Genomic DNA, 23983 nt, shown 5'->3' on the forward strand with positions numbered 1-23983 from the left:
ACTCAACAGGTTAATACACAAGATAAGGGCTCCTTGAGTTTCAGGAAATATATTAGCATGGAGAGAGGATTGGTTAACAGGCAGGAAGAAGAGATTTGGGATAAACGGGGCATTTTCAAGTTGTCAGGCTGTAGCTACTGAGGTGCTGCAAAGATCAGTGCTGGAGTGTCAGGGGCCTCAGCCACTTACAATTTATATTAATGCTTCATTGAAAAGCGCAAGAACAATGCATCCAAGCTGGCTAATGATACAAAGCTAGGTTGGGATGTAAGCTGTGAGGGCACAAAGAGGCTGCAAAGAAATATAGATAGGTTAACTGAGTGGGCAACAAGGTGACAGATGGAGTATAATGTGGGGAAGTGTGAAATCATTCACTTTGGTATTAAGAACAGAAAAGTAGAATATTTTTTACAAGGCATGAACCTTGTAAATGTTGATGGTCAGAGACTTGGGTGTACTCATACAAGAAACAAAGTTGAATGCAAGCACAGCACGCAATTAGGAAGGCAAATGCTATACAGGCCTTTATTGTAAGGGGATTGGAGTACCAGAATAAGGAAGTCTTGCTACAATTGTACAAAGCTTTGGTGAGAACACATCTGGAGTACTGTGCACAGTTTTGGTCTCCATATCTAAAGGAAGATATATTTACATTGGAGGCAGTACAGCAAAGGTTCACTAGATTGGTTCTTGGGTTCAAAGAGTTGAGTCATGATGAGAAGCTGCGTAATTTGGGCCTATACTCTCTGGAGTTAAGAAGAATATCGGACAATCTCATTGAAACATTCAAGATTCTGAAAGGGCTCGACAGGGTAGACACTCAGAGATTGTTTTTACTGATTGGGGAATCCAGAACACAGGGGCACGGTCTCAGGATAAGGGATTGATCAATTAGGAGATGAGAAAAAATTTCTTCATTCAAGGGGTTGTGAATTTCGGAATTCTCTATCCCGGGATGAGTATATTCCAGGTTGAGAGATATAGGCTTTTGGTCTTTTGGGAATTCAGGGATATGCAGACTGGGTGGGAAAGTGGAGTTGAGGCAGAAGATTAGCCATGATTATTTTGAATGGTGTAGCAAGCTCAAGGGTCTACTCCTACTCTAATTTATGTTCTTAATGCTTAACACAAGTGATCCATACAGAATTCAATGCAGCACCTCTCAAGTCTGTGATCTGCACCACTTATGATAAGAGAAGCAGATGCATGGCAATGACTCAAAGTCTCACACCATCCTGACTTGAACACATATTGTCATCACTGGGAACTCCCTACCCAACATTATTGTGGATGCATCTTCACCACGTGGGTTACAGTGGTTTAAAGCAACCTATCATCTTTTTACAGGCAACTCAGGATGGGCAATAAATCCCAACATTGCAAGCAACATTCATATCCCAAGAATGAAAAAATATGCATAGAAATGCTATTTCAAAGTACTAAGGACTACTGAGATGGAGAGAACAAATGGATTATTCCAACAAGCAGACAATATGGGAAAGCAGACTATAATGTAGTATGAAATCACAGAATTGTACAGCACAGAAGGTGGCCATTCAGCCTGTCATATCTGCGCCAGGTCTCCAAAGGAGCAATTTACCTAGTGTCACTCCCCCACCTCCTTCCTGTAGCCCTGCACATTCTTCTTTTTCAGATACTAATCCAATTCTCTCAAATGTCTCAATTGAACCTGCCTCCACCACTCTCTCAGGCAGTTCATTCCAGATCCTAACTACTTGCTGTGTGAAAAAGGTTTCCTCATGTCATCATTGCTTCGTCTGCCAATTACCTTTAATCTGTGCCCTATTGTTTTCGATCTTTCCACTTTGTCCAGGCCTCTCATTATTTTGAATACCTCTATCAAATCTCTTCCCAGCCTTCTCTTCTCCAAGGAAAACAGTCCCAACTTCTCCAATCTATCTATCTAAGTGAACTTCCTCATTCCTGGAAGCATTCACGTAAATCTTTTCTGCGCTCTAATGACTGTTGAAACAAGTTTAACACAACTTCCTTGCTTTTGTACTCTATTAAGATACTGTTTCTTTATTAACTGCTCTCTCAACCTGTCCTGCCAACTTCAATGACTTATGCACATATACATCCGGGTCCCGCTGTTCCTGCGCCCACTTTAGAATTGTACCCTGTATTTTATATAGTCTCTTTGTGTTCTTGCTACCAAAATGAATCACTTCACCCTTCTTTGCATTAAATTTCATCTGCCACTTGTCTGCTCATTTCACCAACCTATGTCCCTTTGTATAAGAACCTAAGAAATAGGAGGAGTGGACCACATGGCTCATTGCATGGTGGAGCAGGCTCAATACGATCATGGCTGATCCCGGGCTTTGATTCCATTTTCCTGTCCATTCCCTATATCCTTTAATTCACTGAGACACCAAGAATCTGTATATCCCAGCTTTAAACGTATTCAATGATGGAGCACCCACAGCCGTCTGGGCTGGAGAATTCCAAAGATTCACAACCCTTTGAGTGAAGAAATTCCTCCTCACCTCAGTCCTAAATTATTGGCCCCTTATTCTGAGACTATGCCTGTATTTTAGATTCCCTTACCAACAGAAACAATCTCTCAGCATTCACCCTATCAAGCACCTTCAGAATTTTGTAGGTTGCAATGAGATTGCCTCTCATTCTTCTAAACTCCAGAGAATATAAGCCCAATTTACTCAGTCTCTCATCACAGGACAACCCCCTCATTCCAGGGACCAATTTAGTGAACCTTTGCTGTATTGCCTCCAATGCAAGTATATCCTTTCTTAAATGTGGAGACCAAAACTGCACCCAGTAATCCGGATGCAGTCTCACCAAAACCCTGTACAACTGTAGCAAGACTTCTTCATTTTTATACACCAATCCTCTTGCAATAAAGGCCAACATGCCATTTGCTTTCCTAATTGCTTGCATGCTAACTTAAGCACTCCCAAGTCTCTTTGAATATCAACACTCAAGTTTCTCATCTTTTAAAAAATATTCTGCTTTTTTATTCTTATGACCGAAGTGAATAACTTCACACTTCTGAGGACAAATTTTTTCTTTCAGAGGGTCGTGAGTCTTTGGAACTCTCTTCTGCAAAAGGCAGTGGAAGCAGAGTCTTTGAATGTTTTTAAGGCAGAGCTAGATAGATTCTTATATAAAAACAAAAAACTACTGCGGATGCTGGAAATCCAAAACAAAAACAGAATTACCTGGAAAAACTCAGAAAGGGTCTGTTGAAGGGTCGTGAGGACTCGAAACGTCGACTCTTTTCTTCTCCACCGATGCTGCCAGACCTGCTGAGTTTTTCCAGGTAATTCTGTTTTTGTTCTAGATAGATTCTTGATAAGCAAGGGGGTAAAAGGTTGTGGGAATAGGCAGGAATGTGGAGTTGAGTTACAATTAGATCAGCCATGATCTTTTTGAATGGCAGAGCAGGCTCGAGGGGCCGGGTGGCCTAATTCATATGTATATTTGTATGTAGGTACACCACATCTACTGGTTCCCTTTATCTATGCTACTAGTTACATCCTCAAAACCTAATTTGCCAAACAGGATTTCCCTTTAGTGAAGTCATATTGTTCTATTCATACTATGCTTTTTAAGTGTATTGCTAAGATTTCCTTAATAATAGATTCTAGCATTTTCCCATCATCTGATGTTAGGCTAACTGGCCTGTAGTTCACTGTTTTCTCTCTCCCTCCTTTCTTGAAAAGCGGTGTAACATTTGCCAACTTTCAACCTGGTGGGACCATTGCTGAATCCAAGGAATTTTGGAAAATCATAGCTGGTACATCCACTATCTCTGCAGTTATCTCTTTCAGAACCCCGGTTGTATCCCGGGGATTTGTCAGATTTTAATCCCTTAAATTTCTCCAATACTTTATTTCTGTTGACATTAGTTTCCCTAATTTACTCCTCTCTTTAGCCCCTAGGTTATCGTCTGTTTCTGGTATGGAACTTGTAGCTTCTACTGTGAAGACAGGCAAAACATTTGTTCAATGCCTCTACCAATTTCTCATTCCCCGTGATAATTTCTCTTGTCTCTGCTTCTAAGGGACCAATGTTTACTTTAGCTACTCTCCTCCTTTTATATACATATAAAAGCTCTCACCATCTGTTTTTATATTTCTGGCTAGTTTACTCTCATATCTAATTGTTCCCCTTATCAACTTTTCGGTGGTCCTTTGCTGGTTTCTAAATCATTCCCAATCCTCAGGCTTGCTACTGTTTGTTGGAACATTATAAGCCTCTTCTTTTAATCTAACACTATCCTTAACTTCCTGAGTGAACCATGGATGACCCTTCTTGCTGAGCTTTTGTTCTCCAATGGAATGTATTTTTGTTGAACATTTTGAATTGTTTATTTAAATGTTTCCCACTGTTCATTTACCTCCATATCTTTTAGTTTATCTACCCAATTAACCTTAGCCAGTTCTCCCCTCATACCTATGTAACTGGCTTTGTTTAATTTTAAGATTTTTGTTTGCAATTGGAATATTTTTTATTGACATTCTACACGATCCTCCACACAGTTCATAATGCTTCCAATTTTTGTATCATCCTCAAATTTTGAAATTGTGCCTTGTACATTAAGGTCCAGGTCATAATGTCAGGAAGGGCAACGTTCCTAACACTGACCCCCGGAGAACGCCACTACAAACCTTCCTCCAATAATTTGCCCTTAATAAATCAATGTTAGCTTTTCTTAATTAATCCGCACTTACCCTAGTGACTATAAATTTTGGCTTGAATTATTGTTTCTGTAAGTGTCCCCACCACTGAAGTTAAGCTGACTAGCCTGCAGCTGCTGGGCTTATCTTTACACCCTTTTTTGAAAAGGGGTGTAACATTAGTAAATCTCCATTACTCTGGCACCTAAGTTTATCTAAGTTTAAGGAAGACTGGAAAATTATGACCAGTGTCCCTGCAATTTCCACTCTCACTTTCCTCAGTATCCATGAATCTTCCCTTTTTGGTCCCTAATCGGTTCCATTCATCCTTTTACCACTTTTTGACTACTTATAAGCTTATTGAAGACTTTTGGATTCTCTTTGTTGTTAGCTGCCAGTCTCTTAAACCCACTTATTTGCTTTTTCACTTCCCCTCTGAACTTTTTGTATTCAGCCTGGTTCTCAGCTGTATTCAGACGAAAGCAAAATACTGTACGAAACATAACGTTTCGAACGTTAACTGTGTTTCTCTTTCCACAGATGCTGTCAGACCTGCTGAGTTTTTCCAGCATTTTCTGTTTTTATCTCAGTTGTCTTATCCATCTGACATCTGTCAATCTCTATCTCTTTCATCATGTAGGCTCTGGACTTCTTTGCCCTACTTGTCCTCTTCATAGGAATAAACCCTGATTGTGCCCGAACTCTCCCTTCTTTAAAGGTAGCCCACTGTTCAGTTATCATTTTGCCTGACAACCTTTGATTCCAATTTATCTGGTTCAGATCCATTCTTACCCCATTGAAGTTGGCTTTCCCCAAGTTAATTGTTCTTACTCTGGATTGTTTCTTGTCCTTTTCCAGCTCCAACCTAAACCTTATGATACAATGATTACCGTCCCCTAAATGTTCTCTGACTGACACTTAATTCACTTGGCCAACTTCATTCCCAAGAACCAGGTCTAGCAGTGCCTCTTTCCTCATCAGTCTGGAAACATACTGGTGTAGAAAATTTTCCTGAACACACACTAGGAAATCTTGCCCCTCTCAGCCCTTCACATTAATTATCTGAATACAGGCTGGTATAGTAGTAAAGTTCCCCATTATTACTACTCTATAATTCTGGCACTTCTCTGTAATTTCCTTGAAAATTTATTCCTCTACATCTTTCCCACGAGTTGGTGGCCTATAGACTACACTGAGTAATGTAACTGCACTATTTTTTGCTCCTTAGCTCTAGCCAAATAGATTCTGCCCTTGATCCTTCTGGACCATCCCCTTTCTAGCATTGCAATGTTCTCCTTAATCAAGACCACAACCCTTCCCCCTTTCTTACCTTTCCTGAACCTTTTGCATCCAGGAATATTTAATACCCAGTTCTGCCCTTCTTTGAGCCAGGTCTCTGTTATAGCCAGGACATCATATTTCCACATGGCAATCTGCGCCTGTAACTCACCAATCTTATTTACCACATCTGCATATTTACATACATGCACACTAACCCTGACTTTATTATTTTCTCCCTTACTCTGAAACCACCTAATTACTTACTCCTACTCTAGTGCTATCAGTCTCTCTCAGTATTCTGTGCACCTTGATAATTCTCTCTGATATTTCCTCCTTATTCCTACGCCCATGCCCAGTTAATTTAAACTTTCCTAATAGCACCAGCAAATTACCCTGCAAGGAAATCAGTTCCGGCTCTGTTTAGGTGCAGCCTGTACAGATCCCATTTCCCCAGAACTGGTTTGAATGTCCTAGAAATCTAAAGCCCTCCCTCCTGCACCATCTTTCCAGCCTTGTATTCATCTGCTTCATCCTGCTATTTCCATACACAACTGTGTGGGGGAATAATCAGGACATACCTACTTTTGAAGTCCTGCTTGCTAATTTCCTATCTAGCTCCCTAAATTCTGACAGTACGACCACATACATCCCTTTTTCTGCTTCTGTCATTGCTATCAATGTGGGCTACGACTGCTGGCTGTTCAGCGCCCCTGTTCCCCCAACCAGGCTGCTCTGCAGCTGCTCAGTAACATCCTTGACCCTGGCATCAGGGAGGCAACTTACCATCCTAGATTCACCTCTGTGGCTGCAGAAACGCCTGTCTATTCCGGTGACCACCAAATCTCCTATCACTATTTACTGTTCTTCTAGTATTCTGAGTGTTCACTATACAGTTGAGCCAACTGTGGCGCCATGGACTTGGCTCTGGCTGCATTCCCCAGATGAAACATTATTTTCATCAGTATGCACAACTGAATACTGGTTGGAGAGTGAGATGCGCTCAGGGGGGACTCCTGCAATCCTACCTGTTTCTTCACAACTCTATGGTGGTCACCTATTCCCTCATTTCTTGCATACTCTTAAACTGCAGGGTGGCTACAAGTATTAACGCGTTACCCATGAAATGCTCAAAATCATGATGCACTAAAGATGAATGAATGAATTCTGGCAAATTTGGTGTAAGAATTTCAAAATATGAAGGTCTTCCCTCCATTTTTTACAAATAAGTATATTTGAAATGCTTTGCCTTTAAATTAACTGCATTACTCTGGTGTTTTAATTGATAGAGTTATCTCTTCCTTAGCTCTGGATGCTGCAGTGCAAGCTTATTAATGCAGAACACACCAATACATGATTTTTAATGACAAAATGTCAATACTAGTTAAAAAATTCATACCGGGGGCCTGCCAGGACCACGAGCTCTGCGCTTCCGTCCTTTTGCCTCTGGATCATCGAACTCACCAGTAACATCGGAATGAATGGTTGTTTCATTAGTTGACTCTCTGAAAGTTAAGGATCACAAAATATAATTTCCAATCAGAAGAAATACTAAGAGTGACCCTATATGTTTTTCTTCATATTTCAATTCTTCCAATCAATACCATCACCACACAATGGACAAAGCAAAAATCTGAGTTAGCAGCACTGTGGAATAAATTATATTCTGCAACACAGTAAGTCCTCATTTTAAGTTGCCCATTTTAAATTGTTTCGTTTTAAATCCACACAGGTTTTGGGGCCAGTATTTCTGATTCAAGTCTTCAGTTTGATTTTAAGTCATTTAGCATTGACACTAAGATTGGAGGCGTTGTGGACAGCGAGGAAGGCTTTCAAAGCTCGCAGAGAGATCTGGACCAACTGGAAAAATGGGCCAGAAAATGGCAGATGGAATTTAATGCGGAAAAGTGTGAGGTGTTACATTTTGGAAGGTCAAACCAAGGTAGGACATACACAGTAAATGGTAGGGCACTGAGGAGTGCGGAGGAACAAAGGGATCTGGGGGTTCAGATACATAATTCCCTGAAAGTGGCGTCACAGGTTGACAAGGTTGTAAAGAAAGCTTTTGGCATACTGGCCTTCATAAATCAAAGTATTGAGTACAGGAGTTGGGATGGTATGGTGAGGTTGTATAAGACATTGGTGATGCCAACTTTGGAGTATTGTGTGCAGTTCTGGTCGCCTAACTACAGGAAGGATATCAGTAAGATTGAGAGAGTGCAGAGAAGATTTACTAGGATGTTGCCGGGTCTTAAGGAGTTGAGTTACAGGGAAAGATTAAACAGGTTAGGACTTTATTCCTTGGAGCGTAGAAGAATGAGGGGAGATTTGATAGAAGTTTATAAAATTATGAGGAGTATAGACAGAGTAAATGCAAGTAGGCTCTTTCCACTTAGATTAGGAGAGATAAACACGAGAGGACATGGCTTTAGGGTGAAAGGGGAAAGGTTTAGGGGGAACTTCTTCACTCAGAGAGTGGTGAGAGTGTGGAACGAGCTACCATCTGACATAGTAAATGCAGGCTCACTCTTAAGTTTTAAGAATAAATTGGATAGATACATGGATGGGAGAGGTCTGGAGGGTTATGGACTAGGTGCAGGTCAATGGGACCAGCGGAATAATATTTTGGCACAGACTAGAAGGGCCGAATGGCCTGTTTTCTGTGCTGTAGTGTTCTATGGTTCTAACATCATTTTGCGTCTTTGTCTTGCATCACCATTTTGTGCGATGTCTTTGGTGCCATATCACATTGGTTTGACGGAGAGCCTGTGATCCAATCAGTGCCATTCTGAATCGAGTGTGAGGAGTGGCATCCAATCACAAAGGAAACACAATTTTTTTTCAAAAATTCTGAAACAAACATTTCTAAGAAGAACATCCAAACAAACAGGATTTTTTTTTTGCAAGGAAGAAGGTGAAGTAACATTTCTGTGCAGAGAAGGTCCATTTCTAGATTCTGCAAGCTGATTTTAATTTTAGAGCTCAGGTGTGCCTGCTGTGGAGCTTTATATAGGGTGAGGCAGAGAGGCCGTTTTAAAACCTGTGTGAGAGAAGCATTTGCTACTGTACACAGGTAAAATAGCTTCTCTTGTCTCTGGTCTTGTTTAGGTGAAAAATATGATGCAGTACTTACCCTGCAAGAATGTGACTCTGCAATCCTGTGATTAATTTTGGAGCCCAAGTCTGGCCCTTGTTCAACTCTGCAGTAAGTGAGGCCGAGAGGCCATTTTAAAGCCAGTGAGGGAGCCATTTGCTTCTCCCAAACCAACATGCCCAACATTGAAGCGCTAACCATTCAAAGCCACGTCCACTGAAATGCTTCAGGGATGTCCTCAATGCATCTCTGAAGAGGTCAAGCATCTCTGAAGAGGTCAAGCATCTCTGAAGAGGTCAAGCATCTCTACTAAATCATGGTGATCAACCAAAATGAGAGAAGGTTGACACCAAACATGAGATTTTGTCAGGAACATGCAGGGACAAAGTCAAGTGTACAAAAACCTCAGAACATCTCATCTAACTGACCCTCCAAGCACCACCTGCCTCGCACATGGCAGAGCCTGCAGATTGCACATTGGACTGATCAACCATTTCGGAACTCATCTAACCAGAGTGGAAGCAGGTCATCCCCAAAACTGAGGGACTGCCTAAGAAGAAATAGAGGCTGGTGAATATTATTTTATTTGAATTTATTCGGAATTTCTTTTATATTCAGTGATTTATTTTATTTTACAAGTTACTTCCACTAGGAATACACAGTAATGCACATGCACAATACAGTATTTCAATTTGTATATTGCTTTTTTTGGGAAAGAAACGTCCAAAGGAACGCAACTCCGGCTTTAATTGACTCCTATGGGAACCTATGATCCACTTTAAGTCGCAATTTTAAGAAATGCAACTACAACTGTAAGTGAGGACTTACTATACAAGTTATTTGGAATTCAGAATAAACAAATCTATCCAAAGCAGGCAAATTTAAAGACTATAGAACTACAGAATGCATATTCTATATTAGGTCTTTTTAATAAGTTGTTAAACAAAATAAGGATACTGTTTGAAAGAGTGACACAATGCAATCAAATGAAGAACACAATGGAGTACTTATCATTTTACTGTAACTATAAAAATCAAAGTTACAGAGAATCAGAAGGAAAAGGGTAAAACGCTACAAATGTTAACTCTTTATTCTTAGATACTTTCAACATAGTATTTTTGTTTCTTAAATTCAATGAAAAAATCACTAACAATCTCAAGTGTGCCAAGAATTACACTAAAAACCAATTTAAGATCATCAATCAGGCTCGCAATGTAGCTCACTTAAACTTGCCAGAAGCTACATATATTCATATGCAGGGACATCTCCTCTGCAGGCAAAAAGAATACGTCCAGACGTTACATCTTTTTGAATAAACAAAAGCATGGCAGACAATATCTCCCTGGTGGGTGTGCCATGGTAAAGCCTCGAACAATCAGAGCCAACTTGTCCACCAATCTACACCCCTTTTCTCATGCATTATAAGTTGGTGTCCCCTTTGAAATTTGGCATTCTTGCATCTGTCATGATGAGTACAAGGCATAAAGCTTCAATAACATTTCTCTTTTTTTTCAGCAGTACTTAAGTTCTGTACTACCAACTGACTGAATGAAAAAATTGAAATTAAAGGTTCCTCTATGAAGGCCAATAAAAACAGTCAGATGAAAAGTGATACAGTGAAGCAAAGAATAAAACTTGCTTGATTCATGTGAACACCGGAGATGCTCATAAGTCCATTCTGTTTTTGCACTGGCATCAGCATGATCAATCTGCTTCCAGACCTTTTTGTTTAAAATTTAATTTCTTTTGAATTTAGTAGAGGCAGCATTTAATGCACAATAAATGATGTAACAGCTAGGAAGAAGCTATGCTTCAGGGGATTCCTTTGGCTGGTATTACTAGAGAAGTTTACTCCAATGATTTCACAGCAAACATTACTTAGTGAAGGAGTGATTAAAATGCAATTTTTGCATTGCAATAAAAGAGAGATGGTTACATTGAGATAGGAGTACTTAGTATATAAAGCACTTCAAGTTATCTTTTAACTTTTGGAATGTTTCCTGTGAGAATCAAAACATTAAATGAAAATCATGAGAAGATGTGGGGTACTGAGCGCAAGACTGTGACAACATTTAATTATCAGTAGAAATGGTCATGAACACACAAGGTGCTTTAATTTCAGCTGTGCACATTAGAGGGAACTTTCATTACAGCTACTGCATCAACCACACAGTGGTTTGCTTCACATTAACCAACTTTCAGTACCAGTGGAAGATCAGACTGGATCCAGTATCAGAGTCTGACCTGACAGTAAAGAGATAATCTCGCTACCTTTGCTTTCAAGTCAGGCCAAATCTTAACCCTAGACTTGCACCTCACATTTAACTTATAAACGCATCCTTAAATTGAGCTGACGCAATCCAGACAAGGATGAGAGGTCTTCTGGCACAGTGGGTAGTTCCCTATCTCTGAGCCAGAAGCTCCGGGTTCTTGTCCCACTCAAGGACTTGATGGCCACAGAAGGTGCATTCATAACATAGCCAAATTGGTTGATTATCAACCCTTAAACCCTCCCATTATACCTTTGGCAGGCAGTAAGAGAGGGAGGCTCCTGGTCAATCATGCTTGATGTACGCCCTTTTAAGCTATAGTCTCTGGCAACAGGCTAGCGACCTGTTCCAAGAAAAACTAGCTATGGAAATAGACATAAGCATGTACTTTTCCTGCCTCAGGTGTCATTAGACATGAAAAAACCTTGAAGTCTAAGTCTAATCCAAAATGTTTGCTTGATGAGGTGGTGAGCATTTATTATTTAAACGAAAATATTCAGAATAGGAAAAATATTTCACAAAAAAACTTAAAGAATGGAAGCTGATTCTCTGTAATGGTCATATCTGAAAAAATGAATACTGGTGAAGCTAATTGTGCACACTGAAAAATTACACAGGTGGTTGCAACACTTTTGCAGCTCGAATAAATCAATTTGCTTTTATAAATTGGCTTTGATAAACTGAATTTTTTTTGTAGCTTTTGCAACACTGGTCATGTAACAAAATCACTTTCAATGCATGTTGGATGCAAAGTGTAAATGAGAATATGCAAAACTTGAGTTATTCCAATTTACAGGAACAAAATGCAACTTTTTTTATTTTCAAGAAATGTCACTACAGTCCTACCATGGATTTGTGTCCTGAGCTGAAGAACAGATATTCTGCAAATATTTGTTTTAATGTTCTGATCATCTAAAAATGCACTTACTGTAAAACTGGTATCTCTGGAGTGATCATCTCTTCAGCACCGCTGCTGTCTCAGCTAGAATCCTGCAATTTCCTCCTTTTGCTTTTAGGTAATCTTTCAAATAACTTGGTTGCGTGAAAAGTGTTTTCTTCTCCCTTTTCTTGATTCGTCTTTATGAAAGACATATTTGGGCAATTTCTAAAATTAAAAGTGATTTCCACATTAGGAAAGCATAAGTGGACTGTCTTAAAGACGTACTACAAAGCATTTTTTTTTACAATTCATAAAGTTCGCACAAATTACTTTCTGAAAGTTATTTACAACAAGCTACATTATCACATTTTGGAACCTTTGCAGAGGGGGCCTACTGCTCACCCATGCCTGTCCAAATTCTACATTGTCTATAATTGCTTTTAATGCAGACAGAGTTTCCATTTCTGACCACCAGAGACTACAATTGAACTATTTGGAATAATTAATATTCTGTTTTTCTTCATAGCTCATAATTAAAATACTGGAAGCACAATACCCATCCCCATATCAATTAGCAAGATATAACAAAATGAGATGAATTAGAAATCTTTCAAGGTTTAAAAAGTCTCCACATTTTTGTATACCTGAAATTTCTTTGAACGAGTTAATTAAACTTACAGCCAGTTTTTACTGCTTAAAATATAACTGTTTCACACTTCTTGCAAAAGCCAACATCTAGTTGTACAAATATACATGACATATTAAAAAGCTGAATCTGATTAAGGATAAATTCAGTTTAGAAGTTACCACAAAGGAATTGGACCATAGGCTTCCCTGAACTTTAATTCCTTATATATTTTAAGTTTTCTTAATAGTTTTTATTTATTTATTTTAAAAGTTGAGCGCATTTTTATTCCAAGTGAAATAAATTATTAATAGGCATAACTGAAAATAAAGTCCCTTTTATGCTTTGTCTACTCTATGTTTGGAACCCTCTGTTGCTTAGTTTTATGAAATCACTAGGGAAAAGAGACACCCACAGGAATACTTCTGTATTGCACATTAACGTTTGTCTAAATTCTGCACGTTTACATTTACAGTAATACATTTTATTTTGACAAATCATGTTTTAATACAGTATTACAAAGGTAAGGAGTGAAAATAACTTGCATGATGTATATGTAATGTAGCTTTTGCTAAACCAATTGAAATAAATCACGTTGGTGGTTAAAATACATTAATTGAAAAGTATTTTCATAAAATTGTGTTTGTACAGCTCTTACATTACATATCCCATTCACAGATGTAATGTTAAAGGTATCCTTTAATAAGAACAAGGAGCTTAGCTATTTGAATTAGGAAGAAGTTGCAAACTGATCTTGTGGGGTGGTCTCTCCCTCACCCTGATTTAGCTTGCACTTTCATATTGCCACCAGGGGCAGTATTATCCACAAGCTTAAAATGATAAAGCATTAACCCCTCAGTTACTTTCTTCTAAAACTAAACTCATATATTTCAACATCTATTCAAACAAAAAGGATATCATACTCTGATTCATTATGGCTCTTGTGCTTAAGCCACCACCCTAATCACGGCAAAAAATATTAACGTTAAAACTTTGACTAGTTAGGAAACATTAAGGAGCACAAATACAAAAATAAATCTACTGCTAGATAGTTTCATTTCTGCATAATTTATGAATAGCTGTCAACAAACCCATCGTCACTATTATTTAAATATTCTTTGAAAAAATATTTTATTTTTAAGCTCCTTCAACATATACCTGATTCCACACTAATATTTTACAAAAACACAAATTAAATAACTTATTAGCCTGCCACTAGATGGCTGCATTGCAGATAAACTGGTATAAGGTTAGCTTGGATGTAACAGCTGTGGTGAACTCTTAAACGTTATGAAGCTACAGCCTGCAGCCTCTAATTTCTGTAACTTAAAGAGTAGTACATATATTGTTTCTCAGACACAGTGTGCAGCATGTTACCAGCAGAGGGTTCTGCTAGATAATCCGAACAATCTCACTCACAGATCATCAACATTCAAGTCAGAATTACAATAGGCATTACAAATCAACAAAGAAAAATTCTTAATTCAGAACTTTATAAGTCAGCATTTAATAGCTTTAGATGGGTTTTCCTCCTGGGCTCACTTTAATCTGTCTTGGAAAATTGACAGATGCCATTATGTACTGCTGTGCTTAGTTGAGTTTGTTTTGGTTTTAAAATTGTTTTGGCATTCTTGCATGCTCCCTGGACAACAGAAATCCTCAGCTGATTGTTTCCTGTCTGACAAGCCTGACAACACAGCTGTAAACTGCAGCCAGTCTTGCTACACTGCAAGAGAAAAAAATAGCAATGCCCATCCCCCACCCTTTTACCAGTATGCTCAGAGAACAGAAAAGTCGAGAGAGCATTGAATTCTTATTATAAGCTAAATAAATGGACATTTCCTGTGTATTTCCAACAGAAACAAAATGGCTTTGAATTCTTAAAGATGTATGAAGAAAAACTATATCGTTAATTATCAACTTTATGTTTAGACACCCTTCTTAATATTCCTTCATTTGGCTCAGCATCTAGGAAGCTCTGAGGCATTTTTCTACATTAAAGGCACAATAAGATATAGTATATGTGCATACATGCAAGTGGTTGCTATTATTAACAGTAATTTGATTTAATTAGAAAAACCCAGCATCTGAAAAGGAAATTTCACTGAAAGCCAGTATTTTAGAACAGAAATGAACAACATCTTGAATGCAATATACTAAGTGATTTTGTTATTAGAAAGGTTGTAGACAACATCAATGAATCCACAACAGACATATCAGCCTTTACAATCTGTGCACTGGAAATCCAGTTACAGTATTCCAGTTTGGGAATTCATTGCACTTTTAAAAACAAACTTTCACTTACTGTGATCTTTCAAGAACAGAAAATAGCTGAAGTTTTTAAAAACATTTTATTTAACTGTACAGTAGTTAGGGGAGGGGATAACCACGTTTGCTTTACATTTTCAGTTATTTAGGTACTTAAACACCCTAATTAACAAAACAACACTCCTTATTCCTGTTACACCACTAAGTAGTAGAGGGCACCCACCAGAAACCGCAACCAGAAAAACTCAAAATCAGCCTATACAAAATTAGCTGATCTAAACTAAACAATAGTAGGTGCTCCACAACTGGCCTCAGCACTCTAGATTAGGAAGGAGGGGGAAAGCATAATTTGCCAACTCCATTATCTAGAAACCAAGATGGAAATGTTACTGAATGTGAACAGACTGTGCCTAGCTCTGATATTCCCACAACTGAATAGCCTACAAATTTTTAATTACTTTCTAGGTTCACAGGTAAAGAATGGCAAGAGGTTGACTAACTCTGCAAGAAACCAACAAATTCAAGACAGGGGGAATAGAAAATTTAGCAGAAAAAGAGAAATATAGCATACCATGTAATTTTAAATAACTTTTATTTCTTCAGATCATGTCACTGCACATAAGAAATAGAACTCTATCTTATAAGATGTAAAATGAGAATGCAGAGATGCTTTCTTAAACTGAGGATACAGATCACCTCTATTTAAGATAATAGGATGTGGAGGATTCCCAGCAGTTTTGTTACAGAAGCCAACAGATCTCTTGTACATAGAAACTTCATACTAATCACTAAAAATGTTAGAAATAATCTACTTCCTTCTGAGGTAACTCCAAAAATTAAACTGCAAACCAGGTGACACAAATTTTTAGTTTGTATACTTATAAAGTGCAGACAAACTTTAAGGGAACACAGTGGTTATGTCTTTGGACTAAGTAATCCAGATCCTGGACTAATGATCTGGAGGCACATGTTCAATTCCCATCATGGTACCTAAGGATTTCAAATTCAGTTAATTGGATAAATCTGGAATTTTTTTTAAAAAGCTAATATCAGTTATGGTGATCATGTAACTACTGGGTTGTCATATAAAAAAAATCCAGTTCCCTAATATCCTTTAGGGGTTGAAATCTGACGTCCTTACAGGACATGGCCTATATATGAAACAGACTAGCAAGCCAAGTTATCTAGGTAACACATCACCACTTCCTCAGGAACAGTTAGGGATGGATAATAAGTGCTGGCCTTGGCAGTGACACCCAAATTCCATGGATGGATTAAAAACCTCCTGAAAAATGTACTTGCATATTGCCTTATTACATTTAAACTGCACTGATTTATGTAGGCAAACCAGCACATCAATTAGAAAACCTTTTCATCTCGACTTTAATTTAAATAACTGGTCTGACCTTTGCAAACAGAAAACTAGAAGACAAATTCCAACTAAGTGGGCTGCTAAGTCAAAACAGATGTTTTTGGTGGAAATCAGAAAAAACCTAGTCTTTGAATTGTTGACCCATGAAAGGTTTCTCCAGGGCTTAAAACAGAGGAAGCATTTAATTCACCCAAGTAAATGGGAAGCACAAGTGGCTATGTATACTTTGATTGTGATCAGAGAATTATCAAGTCTGATATACTTTCTTGGCAGGAGGTTGTGAAAACTTTTTTTCACAGTTTAGTAAAAAGGGGTTATACTTCTCTACTGAATACCTGGCAAGCGATAATACATCATCTTTAAAAGATCATCTTTTGAGACTTTATTATACATTATTTCCTTGCAAAAAACAATCTTAATTCTATTCAAAATTAACAAAATGTATTGTTTAAAAACAAAGACTTATGTTGTTAGGAAGATAGTTTTAAGTAAGTCATATCTGTATTTGGGTGCACTAGGAATGAGTTTTAGCTTTAATGTCTTAAGTTTGATTTTTATTTCAAAATTGTGAGTTAAAACGATGAAATCTGAGTTTTAGTTTCACTTCAAAAGGTGTCTGCATTTTAATTAGATTTTACGACTCTTGAAGGGAAGGTAAAACAGACACACGATAGAAAAAACTGTGCTGTTGCCATCAACAGGGGTCCAGAGGTCCTCCCCGCACACACACCAAGAAACTAAAAGCAGTTAGAGTTCAGTTGGTCAGTGTGCTCTAAAGTTGAAGGGGGTTGCCAGCAGAAGCAGTATAGGAGAGGGACAGATAGCAAGTCCCAAACTACAGTTGAAGCCAGCTTCCAGGAGAAGCTGGACAGAAGGGAGCTACAGGAAGCAACAACAGAAGGGGAGTTCCGAGAAGACCTTCTAATCAAAGGGAAAGAACAGGAATCTGAAAAGGTCCTGTTAAGTGAAGTTAAGAGAGAGGAGCAGAGGAAGGCTCCGAGCTTAAAGGGGGATGCTGCAGGGCGCAGGTTTAAAGCAAAAGTCAGAAGATTCAAGGAGACAGCTGAAGGTCTGTAACCCTTTACAATGGGCATGTGAAGCAGTGGTGTTCTGTTGGCATGGCTGAGCATATGAGAGCGAGTGTGTGGAAGAAAGCTTGAATGCTTGTGGCGAACCAGAGGAAAGGAACAAGGGAAGGAAAGTTCAAAACCTTGGAGATGGACCCTTGTGGAAAGCATCCAAGAGAAAGCATTGTTTGGGAGAAGATTCCAAAGTAAGTGCTTCAAGAGTAGAGATTAAAAACCTCGTGCGAAAAGCGGAGCTCAGTGAGACTGGATGTCTCTGTGTGACAAGCGTCTGGGGTGGTTGACAAGGGATCCATAGCATCTGTCTGGGGTGTCACCTGTCACTTGGTTTCAGAGTGCGGTGTGCCTGACCTCAGGTTGTCTATTGGTTTGCATGGACTGTGTAATAACTGTGAACATTAGGGTATAAGATAGCTTTTGTAACTTGTGTTATCCTAATAAATCTGTATATATCCGTAAAGGTATGATTGTAGGTGAAGGGGTACTGTAATACAGTTCATTTTTTCTTGTTAAATAAATGTTTTATTCGGGTAAAGTCATGTTTGGTATACTGGATGCCAAGGTACTTTCTGTTTACATAAAATACTGTAGCAGGAGTCCAAAAATGCTGATATATTTATGTTTTTGTTTTAATTATCTAAGTGACATTACATAGTAAGCAAATGTTAAAGCCTTATTATGGATTTAAAGCCTGGACATGACACTAAAAAAACAGACTAATTATGAAATCTTTCAGTATAAACTTGGAACCACCAACATAATTTTAATGGGGCTCCAAAGTACTTAATTTAGAGTATCTTGGGGCTGTGCAAATTTTGTATTCAAGTAATATTGCTGACCAGATGATAAAAATGTGAGAAACTCGAATGGAAAAGGCTTTTTGTTGATTAATCTCAATACCACTTATTCATTTTCTCAACCCTTTTTTTGGATTACAAACATTTGTCACACATCATTGTAGTGTGAAAATGTTCTACCTCTTCACTTGTACATTCCTCATTTTTAATTTGTATTCCTTATATTAATTTTCTGTTGTATGAACTTGCCCCAATCACCTTTGCCTAGTGGTTCATAATTTGCCACATAAATGTGAACATTTTTATTCAATCATCCCAAACTCCATTAAGCCCAACTTCATACAGGCTAATAATTATGCTTCCTGGTTGAGCTCCGGTGTCTTTTCAAAATATGCATCTTTGCATACTCACTGAACATATTATCTTGGAAAACAGTACACACACCACTGGTGGTGGTTGGATGCTGGCTAGAATTTTAGTCATGATTCCAGTCTACTCTTGACAAACTTTATAACTTATTCTAGTAAAACAGAAATAAAGAAAATCTAACAAAGTCATAATTCATGGTTCTCTCAGACTATTATGGAAACCCTAAAGCTAAAGACTTAACTAAGATAGAAAGCTACCAGTGATCCAAAAGAATACTGTGGATATTGGAAACCTGAAATAAAACAAAAAATGCTGGAAATACTTAGCGGTTGGGCAGCATCTGTGGAGAGGGAAATGGAATTGATGACCTTTTTTTCTGAACAGCACCAAATTCAAATATCTGTTATAACATTATGTCTCAATTTCTTTGAAAACTTCTAAGGTCACTCGACATAATTTTTAATTGTCAAAATTATCTTTGAGTTTTAAGTTATTACAAAAATAGGCATAAAAATAAATTTGCTTGAATTTAATCAAAATTATTTACTGAATCCCCACTTAGAGGGGAGACAGTGGTGTAGTGGTAATGTCACTGGGTTAAGTAATCCTGTGATCCAGACTAACACCCCAAGGGCATTGGTTCAAATCCCACCAAGGCAGCTGGTGGAATTTAAATTTGATTAATAAATCTGGAATTGAAAGCTAGTCTCAGTGATGGTAACCATGAAACTATCATCAATTGTCATAAAGATCCATCTGGTTCACTACCGTCCTTTAGGGAAGGAAATTTGCCGTCCTTATCTGGTCTGGCTACATGTGATTCCATTCCCAGAGCAAACTGGTTGACTCTTAAATGCCCTCAAATGGCTTAGCAAACCACAGAGTTCAAGGGCTATTATAGGCAACAAATCAGCCTTGTCAGTGATGCCACATTCCACAAATGAATTTTAAAAACTGAACAAAAAAGAATGCTTTTTATTGCTTTTTCCAGCAATAAGAGAGTTGTTCCAATGATAGTCAAACAAATTTCAGTATTTGATAGACTAAAGAAAAAGAATTCTGATATGAATCCAAAAGCAGGGAATGGAGAAAGAAAGGTGAATGGTTTTGTTCTAGGTCATACTTTGGAACAATGTAAAAACCCATAATTTATACTTTTACCTGTGTTACACTACCAATTAAAGGGAGAAGTTACTTAGCATTACTTTAAAATGTGAAAAGAAATTAGACAACCGAATGAATAAAACACAAAATACTGTTTCTAATTTGCAACATTAATATACATTCTTGACCAGAATTGTCCAACATTTGGCCAGTGGGCCACAATCCAGCCTGCCATGCCTCTATCCAGCCAGCGATGCCAGTGTTCCAAATACAGTTAAGTGCAAGTGAAAGTGAAAGATCCTGCAAGAAGCTGCTCCTCCAATCGCAGCCTATCAGCAGCAAATGTGGGAGAGGAACAGTCTGTGATTGGAGGAACAGCAAACGGTGTGAAGGTGAGTGGCTTCATACAGCCTGAAGCCTGAACACCAGCAGCAGCAGTGACTGCAGGGGAGGAACAGGAGCTTTCAGGTAAGGGGTGGTATGGGATGAAGAAAGAGAGACTTGGGAGGGACGGGAAGAGAGGGGAGACTGATTTCTGGGGGCATGAGGAGGGGAGAGAAGGCCCCCTAAAGGACTACAGGAGACAAAATTGTGAAGCAGCTGGAGTGCTACACTGGGCAGGGAGAAAGAGTCTTGGTAATTTCACAGCCATCCTGAATCTCGCCTCAGTGCTTTAATCTCTAAACCACCCAGGTCCAGCTGGTGTAAAAGAGTGCATATGTGTATGTGTGTGTGTGGGGCGTGTGTGAAGAGAGAGAGAGGGAGAATGAATGTGTGTATGTGAGAGTGTGAATGAGTGAGTGATTGTGAGAGTGAGAGAATGAATGAATGGGGTGTGTGTGCTTGAGAGAGAGAATGAATGTGCATGTGTGAGACAGTGAATGGTTGTGTGTGTGTGAGAGAGAGTGTCAGTGAGTGAATGTTTGAGTGAGAGAGAGAGAGAGTGGGTGAGAGAGAGTGGCTGAGAGGGTAAGAGAGTGAGAGTGTGTTTGTGTGAGAGAGACTGTGTGTCTATATTGTGAGAGAGAGAGAGAGTGTGTGAGTGAATGTTAGAGCGAGTGAGTGAGTGAATGAATGAATGGGGGTGTGTGCGCGTGCATGAGTGAGTGTTTTTGTGTTCGAGTGAGAATATGTGTGAGTCAGTGTGTGCGTGAGTGTGTGTGTGCGCGCGCGCATGTGTGCGTGTGTGTGAGAGAGAGAGAGAGGGAGGGAGGGAGTGTGCACCTGGCTCACTCCTAGTCTCAGGGTACTCATTCACCTTCACCCCCACATACCAACACACACACACACCCATTGACACAGTGGGTGAGGGTGAATGAGCACCCTGATCCTGGGAGTGAGCCAGACTCATGCACTCAAACTGCCATCTTTATTAATTACTCATTTTTAAAAAAATTATCAATTTATTGCTTCAACTTTTTTTTTGCTCAGCAAGTTTTCTTTTCTTCATACCTCAACTCTTTTGACATTCATGATTAATGTGCCAAACCTTATCTTTCCAAAATTTGCTATCCAGTCCTGAGTGAGAAAAAAATTGAAATGTGAACCCCCATTGCTGCGAAAAGGTTGATCAACTCTGTTCTTGACGCAGGCAAGAGTATATTGCTTTTGCAAACAAAAGTTAATAAAGTAAACTCTGAAGAAGTCACACAGACTCAAAACTCTGTTTCTCTCTACACAGATGCTGCCAGACCTGCTGAGTTTTTCTAGCATTTTGTGTTTTTATTTCAGATTTCCAGCATCTGCAGTATTTTGCTTTTAAATAAAGTAAGCCTTCACCTGTCCAACATTGTGCATACTGAGTTTATACTTTAAGTGATAAAGATATAGATGTAGTTGTGTTAAAACAAGCTTTCCATTACTTGTTTGGTGAATTCAACCCGAGATAAGCACATAGGAACAAGTCTCTCTTCTCTCCCCTCCCACAAAATAAATATCAGACTACAATACAGGAAATCTTCGGTTATTTTTAGTGTATCTATATTGTTCTCCTTTTGCTGAAAATAAATTATTAGATATTTCCCCTTACCACTGAAGAACTGTGTTGGTTTCAGACTGTAATGCAGGGTTTGAGCTCTGCAACTATCAGTAACCCAATCCAAAGAACAAGAGGTCTGCATCCATGTTCAATTATCGACCTCAGAGAGAGAGAGAGAGAGAGAGAACCACTGCAAAAGATAAATGTCTTGATACTTAATGGTGTTATCAATATTTCTGGCCCTCCACAAGTTTTACCTCTGTTCTAACAACTAGACTGCACTCTTAATTTCTATATATACTAATTAAGTGTAGCTCACTCTTATTTTACTCAAATTAGCTTTGAAAATTTAGTTCTGACAGTGCAGGAACAAATAGCAACTACTACACACACAATTGTAGAAGTGATGATGTTGAACATATTCACACATTCTGCCATTATTATGCGCTCAAGGTGAGAGGCTAACTTCATCATTAACCACTCCCAGGTGATGTATAGATTGAAACAAAACAAAATAAAAATTCCTAATCTGTCCAAGGATATGCTTCAAACTTAAACTTAAAAAATTGTGGAGTGCAGAAAACATCATAGCCAAATTCTATCATGTTTACACTCAACAATGACACATGTGAGCTTTGCAATAGAAGCTTCTTCAGTACACTCAAATTCAGGAAACCCTAGTCGGTTTTAAAAAAGCTGCCTAGCCTTGAGGTCAGCTTACTCAACATATATTAGTGAACAAGTGTAAGCCCTTTTTGATCTGTAGGCCTACTTAATGCTCTCAGGCATCAGAGAGCTGCGGACAACAAATATCGCAGAAACTAACTCACACTACCCAACACCCCTTTTATATATTTTTTTCCTGAAAATTAAGCATAGTGAGTCCACATGTTTAGGACAATGATCCAATGATACAAAACAATAAGCATCACATCCTTGTATCCTAATTATTAACCTTATATTAAAATAGCATCAAGAACTTGTCCTACACGTTCATCAACAACCAACATATACTTACACAGTGCCTTTAAAGTACCCAAGTGATTCATATGCCAGAAAAGGAATGATGATGATAAGGTGAGCAAATATATGGTTGAAGGGTTAAATTTTAGCATTTTTGAAGACAGAGAGCCTAAACAAGGTACAGAATATTGGGAGAGCAATTCTAGAGTGTAGGCTGATGGCTGAAGACCTATTTGATAATGGAATGGAATGAGGTGAGAAAAACTGTAGTTTGGCAAGGACAGGACAATAAGGTGAGCTGGACTTGGTATATGATCCAAGTGGTGGAAATTTGATCACATTTTAGTTTGTCAAGTTTAGTCTGTGAAGCAGTTGGGCCACGTATTTATATATAAAGCACGATTAAAGTAGTAACATGTCATTGAGCGAGTTAGCGGCAATGAGAATGGTGGAGAGGTCAAGCCTGAAAGTATCAAGTTGCGTGGATGAGAAGACCAATGAGTGAGTGGGTGGGGTGTGGGTAGGGATGGAGGCAGATAATAATATAGAAGTAGAAATAGTCAATCTTGGTAACAAATAGAATAGAAAATTTGGACCTCAGCTCAGAGTCAAAGAGGAAACTTAAGTTGTATAGTTTCAACCCAAGCAAACATCTAAGAAAGAGGATAGAACCAAAGGATAAAGTCTAGAGTTTCTAGCAACAGCTGAACTGAATGGCTTTGTTCTTGCAAGTTTTAAGCTGAGCAAAGATATCTCATTTACCCTCGATATCAGACATATATTGGATAGCACAGCAATGAATGTGGAGTTCAATGTGGTACGGAAAGATAGAGGTAGGGCTGTCATAGTAAATGCGAAAACTAAACTCACTATTGTGAATAATATTGGAGGGAGACCACAGGTGAGAAAAAGCAGGGGGCAAAGATGGATGGAGGTGGCCCTTGTGGGCACAGGAAATCCACTGCAAGAAATCACATCACTGAAGATGTAGAAGGGAGAACTTAATAAGAAATTGAGCGTCAGAAAAATTAAGGTGAAAAATAAGCAAATGAAAGGGCAGATAATATGTTAAGGGACTAAAAGAATAAATTCAAACATGAAAGCTCATGTGTTTAATACGTTTGTGATTGCATTCAGAAAATGAGCATTGTTCACTTGTGGATGGCTGTGGTTTGCCAATATGCTTAAATCGGGAAAAAATTATAACTTGACTCTTTCACAACATATAATTGCCCT

General features: G+C 38.6%; 1 protein-coding gene across 1 annotated transcript in view; it reads right to left on the minus strand.

Annotated features, from left to right (window-relative positions):
- Window positions 1-23983, minus strand: part of stag1a (STAG1 cohesin complex component a) — a 233123-nt gene that overhangs the window by 76617 nt on the left and 132523 nt on the right. Inside the window, exons 2-3 of the mRNA XM_078563607.1 lie at window positions 12235-12411; window positions 7342-7447 (exon numbers count right to left, since the gene is read on the minus strand). Coding sequence (XP_078419733.1) covers window positions 7342-7447; window positions 12235-12263 — 135 coding nt within the window. The 5' untranslated portion in view covers window positions 12264-12411. The remainder of the gene's footprint in view (window positions 1-7341; window positions 7448-12234; window positions 12412-23983) is intronic.

Source organism: Cetorhinus maximus, chromosome 19 (assembly GCF_964194155.1).
Source record: "Cetorhinus maximus chromosome 19, sCetMax3.hap1.1, whole genome shotgun sequence".
Lineage (NCBI taxonomy): Eukaryota > Metazoa > Chordata > Chondrichthyes > Lamniformes > Cetorhinidae > Cetorhinus > Cetorhinus maximus.